We start from the raw sequence: 8,198 nt of genomic DNA on the forward strand, positions 1-8,198 counted from the left end.
CCCCAAAAACAGGGATAATATAAAAAACACATTAATTTAACATTGAAATTAAGTGTTTCGATGAGACTTGCAATAGACCATTATATGAAAATGTTTATATTAATGTAATATAACATTTCTATAATGCCAACAGTAGGAATAAAAGAGTGAAATGCACGATAGGCCTATGTCATCCAAATGTAAAACTAACGAATATAAAGTAGTAAGTTTCTTTATTTGTCAATTTACACAAGGTATATTGAAATTCGTTCTTCGCATTTCAATATCGCATATTTGTCATAATATTATGACAAATTCACAAAAGACATGACATGAAAGTGTTCTTGACCGGCTTACATGATATGATCATACAGTCTATGGATATGATGCAGCCTCTATTTACATGATCGCTTTTCCCGACAGCACGTGAAGGCGCTAACTTGATGTGACGTCATGCCAGGAAGTGTTGGCGAGTTCCTGATGAAAATACCGAGAAGATGAGTATCCTACTCGAGTTTACAGCTAATTTACTGTAGTGGGCTACTAGTACAGTAGTTTGTTTATTCGCAGAGACACTGCGTTGTGTCTTGGGGAGGTTTTACTTGTTTCTTTCAGGTCCATGGTCGAAACGCCCGCCGTCAACGTCAGACATGCAGTCGGACAAAGAGTACGAGGATGATGCGTCTCCTGAAGAGTATGTTGCCCTGTGTAATTTCACTGGAAGTGGTACTGACCAGGTTAGAGACCTACGCAGCGACGTCTGGCAGCTTATAACTGGACACCTTCGTTGTGAAAGGTCTGGCGGCAAGTTGTAACTCTGTTGGTTTTTGTCCTTGTCGTTGTCCCGCAGCTTAGTTTCAGCGGCGGTGACAGCCTGCGCGTGCACGCCAAGAATTCAGCAGAGTGGTGGTGGGCAGAGCTGCACGGGGTCAAAGGTTACGTCCCTGCCAGCTACCTTGGCCATGGGGTCCCTGAGGGAGATGACACCTCCCCCGAGGACCCATGGCAAGATGAAGAATACTTCGGCAGTTATGGGACACTGGTTAGAAACTTTCAAGTATCGTAATGTTTTGCATGTCACGGCTTCGTTTCTACAATTTAAAGCATTGTAGCGCCCCTGGCTAGTCAATATTGCATCAACATCAAGAGGTAATCCATCACAATGAATTAACTTGTTTGTTTACATCTATTTGGTGGTGGGTCTAAGCACAACTGAGAGAGCATGTAGAAATGTTGAGAACTCGATCGGAAAATAAAAACAGACCCTGCTGTAGCCTATGCAAGGAGGGAATTGTAAGTTTTTTAATTGGATCCTTATGGTCTCTTTAGTAATTGTCATTGCTGAAGTATATTGAAACACACTGGCTTCCTGCAAAGTAGGAAATAAAAAAACATTCTGGCTGCTTTGAGTAATATATGATTAATTATGAAATAAATATACTTGCAAATACAGGCATATAAAAATACAAAATGACCATGACATATATATATATATATATATATATATATATATATATATATATATATATATATATATATATGTGTGTGTGTGTGTATTGTATATTTCTCTTAATACTTTAATTTAATAAAGCCACTGCAATGAATATTATCAGTTGCCGTTTTTTTTAATTTTATTTATTTGTCATGCAGAGGCTTCACTTGGAGATGTTGTCTGATAAGAGCCGCACTGAGGCGTACCGGCAGGTCATTCTCAGCAACAGTGCATCTCTGAGGAACAAGGTGGTGATGGACCTCGGCTGTGGGACTGGAGTCATCAGCCTGTTCTGCGCTCAGCTGGCACAACCCTCTGCGGTAATGTCAACTATAAGACACTCAAACACTGAGGCTCTTTGACACAAACCCATAGGTCGATGGTTTTGCAGTCTGGAGTGTATAGACAGTTAAGGAAGGGACTTACACCTTGTAGGGCCTCAGCCCAGATAACAGTCCCATTGGAGGGACTCAAGATAATAGTCTACATTTAAGATAAACTAAGCTGTCAACATAGCTGTCAAGATATCTGTTGTCTTATTATTCAAGTGTATTTATTAATTTTTATGTATTTATTAGCAAGCTTTCTATTCCGGCATATAAAGGTGTTTGTTGCTGTCTGTAAGCTTTAAATTAAACAGTTCTGTCCTGAAACATTAAATGAGTACTCCACTAATTTAGCTTTTTATTCCTTTAACATCGAGAGTTACATCAGAGTTACAAGGGACAGTTTTGAAAAAAAAAATCAAGGCAGCAGAATATTCATGTCAAAACCTGTAGCCTACAGTACCCACAATGCAATCAATGAATTGACTGCTAACATTTTCTGTGGAGATTTGGATGAGTAATGCTAACAGTTGCTATTATGGCCTTTGGCTGATCATTTTCAAACCTCAGCCCCAAACAATGGTTTAAACAAAATGTATCTGACTGGTGCCACAGTTGTGTTTATACAATTTTTTCCACACATGTATTTGAACATCCCAATGCCTAATACACATTTTGATGCATAGGGTTACACCCTGTGGGGTTCACTTTTTAAGTATCAACTATTTATCATAAAACTTTTAGCCATACAACATTTGTATAGTTAGACCACATTTTTTCCCAGAAATGTTGGATTCAGTTCCAACGCTTTGAGTACGTCTCAAAGGAAAATTGATTAAAGTTAGCAGGATTTCCCTGAAAAAAAAATAGTCCGAAAATCCTGAGAGGGATCTCTGTATAATACACAGTACATTACTATTACTATTGTATGTGGAAAAATGAGTGTACCTCTACTACCCTCTGCTGGATAAACAGTGTTGCTACAGGGCATCATCAGCATGGCGTATATCTTCTATCTGTGGTGTTCTAGGTGTATGCCGTGGAGGCGAGCTCCATGGCGGAATACACCAGACAGCTTGTAAAGCAGAACGGCTGTGAAGAGGTGGTCACTGTCCACCAGGCACGTGCTGAGGAGATCCAGCTATCTGAGCAGGTGGACGTCCTCGTGTCTGAGTGGATGGGAAACTGCCTGCTGGTAATAATGGCACTGCCAATACTGTCACTAAAATAAGTTAGTGGGTGAAGATTTTTTTCTCTTACTTCAGATGCCTTATTTCAGTATTGTTACAGTTTTATTGGATGCCGTCGGGCTCTTCCACACTTAGCGATGTTCAAGGTTTGAACACACCACATGGCGTCTCTGCCTCTCCTTCTTCTGGTTTAGTTTGAGTTCATGGTGGAGTCAGTTCTTCTAGCAAGAGACCGCTGGCTTAGGGAAGGCGGTGTGATGTGGCCCTCGTCTGCGGCCCTCGTCCTGGTGCCATGTCAGGCCGACAGCTATTACGCAGAGAAAATGGCCTTCTGGGAGCGGCCCTATGGCTTGGACTTCACTCCTCTTCAGTAAGGGCTGTAATAGCCAGCTGTCCTCAGTGAAAATTATCCTGTCTCTCCCTTTCAGTCTTTTTTTTCTAGAAACTAACAAGGTCACAATACTGAACATCATTTCCATTTTCTATTAAATATCTTGATTCCACATGTCAGGTTCAAGGATCTGGTAAAACAATCTGTGATGCCATGATATAGTGATGCTCACAATAGCAGTAGGAGCCACAGGTATGGCAACCACGTTAGTGAAACAGGCTTTACTTGAGGTAGTACAAATGAATGAAAACCAAAATGGGTTGATTTAAAAAAATGTATAAGTACTTAATTTTATAAGAATACATTTAGTATGTATTGACTCCCTGCCACAGTTCTACTGTATGTCAAACACGTGTATCCTGAACCACCCTTGTGAGACTGATAACCAAGGGTTTAATCAGAAGTTTATCCTGATTTGTAGTACAGGCCTCAGGTTTTTGATCATATGCGTCATCATTGCATCTTGTTTGATTGTATAACTTCTACTCAATTGGGGGTCGGGTTTTTTTATGTGCCAGGGTGCGCCTGTTTCTGTCAGATTAAACCCCAAGAAACAGGTTTTCAAAGCCAGGATATGGTGTCCACATTCCTGAGACATGACTCCAAAAAACCTTTATACACAGTAATTGTCTTCATTGGTGAATGCTGGAGTTTGCCGGAGAAATTGTCAATTTGTTTTCATTTTCTATAATATGTAGTATTACACATGTACTGTATGGTTGTATGCTGTTTAATAGGTAGCCATTATTAAGTCACTAGTTGTGACCACTAACAGTTTTGACAAAATGCCTAAACAGGTTCATAACCTATATGGTTTGCCAATAGTTCTATTCTAAAACAGAGTGCATCACACATTGCTTAAAATGACTATGACATACACTTAAAGAAACACCTAATTGTTTATGTTCTAGTTAATTTTATCATCTAATGTGTGCTGAAATTCGAACTCTCCATCTTGAAACCTAGACCTCATTTCCTCACGATTTATCCCCAAAGGCCCCTGGCACAGCAGGAGTTCTTCACCAAGCCTAAGTTCAGCCACCTCATCCAGCCTGATGACTGCCTCGCCACTCCCTGCGATGCAATATGCCTGGACATGTACACTCTGCAAGTGAAAGACCTGGAGGTATCTTTGTGTGTGTGTGTTTCTTTATGAGAAAATGCTCCATCCCATACAGGTTTGACTTCACTACAAGAAAACCCTCTGTTTCAATTCCCAGGAAATGAAGGGTCAGTTTCATTTTTGTGTGGCCAAGCCTGGTGTTCTCCACGGATTCACCGCCTGGTTCACTGTTCATTTCCAGAGCCTGGAGAGAGGAGGTGCACCGGTGGAGCTAAACACCGGACCTAACTCTGAGTAAAACTTATTAAAACAGCAGAAACACACTTGTAATGTTGTGCAGTTAAAACATGATTTTTTTTTTTAATTATTATTGACAAACAGCAATGTCCCTGCCATTTGTAACAACCAGAACAAATTCTTATAATATTGTAACACTCTTATATCCTAGTTTCTGAAAAATCCGAAACCTGCAACTGGTTTAAATATATGAATTAACCCCGTTTCTGATCAGGCCGACACACTGGAAGCAGACTCTGTTCATGCTGGACAGGCCGGTCAGTGTGCAGACTGGAGACCTCGTCGGTGGGAGCATTGTCCTGCGCAGGAACCCAATCTGGAGACGCCACATGACCGTAACACTGCACTGGACCATCAACAACAGCAAGGAGGAACAGGACAGCTGCCAGGCAAACATCTAATCTTCACTTTACACTGTCCTAATCAGAGTTATTGGTTGTCTTTATCAGGGGTGGTGGTTTTATTCGCATTTTTATATGAGTGACTCTCATGCAATGTGACACTGTGGCAAACATTAGCCTCCCAAGAGTCCCGACTTGACCTTGATCTCCTCTGAGATTTTAACTTGTTTTTTTTCTCTCCGTCCATAGGTCGGGACAAAGACTTTCCCCATGTGGAGGTGATAGATTCCCGGTCAGCGGTGGAGATCCACAAAAACAAAAACAGCCTGATAGATCTACTGTTGAATTCAGGGTCAGTGAGGTTTCTGCTGTGATGTCATATTACAGTGAATGTGTTGGTCAATGGAGGCTTATCTGGTAGCACAAGTAGTCATATACTGTAGTGTTAGACTGGCAACCACAGGCCGAGGTGATACACATATACACACAACATGAACAATGTCATAAGAGATGAACACAGAAGAAGTTACATGCTAAGAAGGAACTCTAACTTTGCTCGTCAGTGGAAAAGGAAGCTTTGTTGATAACAGAGACAACGTTTGTTCTCAAGGTGCGACAAAGAACATTTCCTCCACAATATGCTTTTATGTTTTATTTCTTAACTTTTCCATGCATGTTGTTTTACAATATGCCTTTCATTTAAATGTTTTATATTTTTACGAGTGCTATACATGTCAATAGGCTTGTATGGATAAAGAAAAAAAAAGTTAACCATTAGAAATATAATGGTTAGAGATATCCTTTATTCTATATTCAAAGATTATAGTGAACAATGTACACCATTGAAATGTTACTATAACATTAGGCTTATTAAACCGTGTGAGTAAAAATATCTATCACAATAAAATGTATTAAATAACTGTACAATTAGTAAACTCACATAGCACTACAGATTTTGCTCCGTGTCCCTTTTATCCAATTGTTTGTAAACATGCAACTTTTAATTTGTTCTGTTTGTTGAACACTAGAATTATTATTATTATTTAATTACATTAAATCTGACACCATGTGTTAAGTGCAAAACTGTTATGACACATTTCTCTATTAAAGAGCATTTTTGTGTCACTGGATGCTCTCCTCTTGGTCATTTACTCTTTTTCTTTGCTCTGGAGCGTGTGTTGACCTCTGAGGATAAAGGCTGAGTGGGTGAGGACTCAGGAGAAGGAGGCCTGGAGAGTGGGACAATCAATGGAGGTTTAACAACTTTTTGAACCTCCTTTCTTTTAGCCCTTTTCTTCCTTAAATGTTTATCACAGTGTTTCACAAACGTATCCAGCTTGACAAAGGTTTTGTTGCAGACTTTGCAGTGATAAGGCCGCTGTCCTTTGTTAAGGCGAATGTGCAGCCTGATGTAGGATGATCGTACAAAGGTACGACAGCAGACGCCACACTTCAGATCCTCTAGGCTGCTTTGTGCCTCCTGGGGCTGGCTGAGTGCTGGTTCTAAGGCTGGGTTAGCCTGCCTGGAACACTTTTCAGCCTTGTGAGAGAGCAGGAGTGACAAAGAGCTAAAACATTCACCGCACTGCTCACACTTGTGCAGCTGCTCCCCTGTGTGTAAATGAACATGTGCCAGGAGGCCGGCCCTCTGTGTGAATGACCTGTCACAGTAGGTGCACTTGAAGGGCTTCTCGCCTGTTTCTGTGTGGAGCCGCCGGTGGGTCTTGAGATGTGAGGCGCGACCGAAGGTCTTGCCACACTCTGGGCATTTAAATGGCCGGTCCCCGCTGTGGATGAACTTGTGTGCCATCAGGTGTGAAGACGTATAGAACATCTTGCCACAGGTGCTACATTTGAACTTCCTGTCCTTGTTGTGAGAGGCGAGGTGAAGGGTCAGGTGGGCGGAGGAGATGAAGGTTTTGGAGCACAGGCTGCAGCATTGGGGGTCCAGGCGGCTCCGCCGATGTGCACGTTGACCATTGAGGTGGCTGCTTCCTGCCATGCAGGATGGACATTTGGGAGAGCTGTCCACTTGGCACACACGCCGCTGTTTAGGAGAGGCTGGAGTGATGGCTGTATAGGGGTCAGAGTCAAGCTGTGGTAGGCTGACAATGCATCCACAGTCTGAGCAGCACCCAGGCCGCTGCACTTTATCACTGGTTTTATCCAGTATGGTGATATCTACAGCCAGAGTGGGAGGGGAGGAGTTTTCATTCCTGACACATCTGAAAGTTATGAAAAACATTTTGAATGCTTTACAGTGGTAAAGCTGAGAGTGAACATGTAGCCTACTATGAATAGCACGCCCAGTTACCATTCAAATAAAGGCTAAATCACAGATTATATCCTATCTTTTTCTTGCTCGTTACTAACGTCATCCTATATGAGTTCACACAGAATAAAGCCGAACTGGCCCAATACACCGACGATACACTAGCTTATTTAGCAACATATGTATCATAGTATAGGCCTCGTTTCGCCCCATACAACGATGACGTTATTCGAGGATGCGAGTCGCAGCACATAAACAGTTTAAAGAGTTTACATACCGTGTCAATAAGTAATTATCTCGCGAGTGCAGTAAATCATCGCTTTAACAACAACAACAACACAGGCGGTTAACGACGGAGCGATTGTTGAATCGCATTTCATCTCCTGCGCTTCCCTGCCCGGTTCCTCTCTTTGAACGGGCTGCAGCAGCATCTAGCGAGCGGCGGAGTAAATGTAGGCTATGTGATAAATGATGTCAAACGCAGGACAAGTTGATGTTCTGTTTTTGTCTTTGTTTCATGTGACGACTGGTTGACTGGGAATTAATTGCTCTAAGGGGATAAATATAGGCTAGTAGTTATAGTAGCCTAGTTTGAATTGAATTGATTATGTACAAAGAAGCTGAGGAAAATGCATGTAACATTGTAACAAAGTCAAATGCTTTAGTGATGATATATGGCCTTGGACATGAAGATAAGAGTTATCATTGTCACTGATATATGAGCAGGTACTCAGCCACGGAAATGATAACTTCTAAAACAGATAGGTTTCGTTTCATTGGCGGCTAGTATAAGAAACGATCATTAGGATGCTGCCTTGTTCAGTGTTCACTGCCTTTTAGTTTCGTT

The 8,198-nt window shown here is 41.5% G+C and overlaps 2 protein-coding genes across 2 annotated transcripts; one reads left to right on the forward strand and one right to left on the reverse strand.

The window, feature by feature from the left end:
* Positions 1-629: 629 nt before the first annotated feature.
* Positions 630-5,361, forward strand: prmt2 (protein arginine methyltransferase 2; the record flags this gene model as incomplete). Its single annotated transcript, XM_080038658.1, has 9 exons — positions 630-716; positions 830-1,021; positions 1,630-1,791; positions 2,828-2,992; positions 3,182-3,357; positions 4,375-4,504; positions 4,599-4,735; positions 4,953-5,127; positions 5,329-5,361. The coding sequence occupies 9 exons, from the start codon at positions 630-632 to the stop codon at positions 5,359-5,361; spliced, it is 1,257 nt and encodes a 418-aa protein (XP_079894784.1).
* A 416-nt stretch (positions 5,362-5,777) lies between these two features.
* LOC307258130 (uncharacterized protein) lies at positions 5,778-7,751 on the reverse strand. The gene is made up of 2 exons (XM_080037552.1): positions 7,629-7,751; positions 5,778-7,304 (listed from the first exon to the last, which is right to left on the reverse strand). The coding sequence occupies exon 2, from the start codon at positions 7,079-7,081 to the stop codon at positions 6,224-6,226; it is 858 nt and encodes a 285-aa protein (XP_079893678.1). The 5' UTR covers positions 7,082-7,304; positions 7,629-7,751; the 3' UTR covers positions 5,778-6,223.
* Positions 7,752-8,198: the final 447 nt, after the last annotated feature.

The sequence above is a fragment of the Ammodytes marinus genome, assembly GCF_949987685.1.
Source record: "Ammodytes marinus genome assembly, chromosome: 12".
NCBI classification, from domain to species: domain Eukaryota; kingdom Metazoa; phylum Chordata; class Actinopteri; order Uranoscopiformes; family Ammodytidae; genus Ammodytes; species Ammodytes marinus.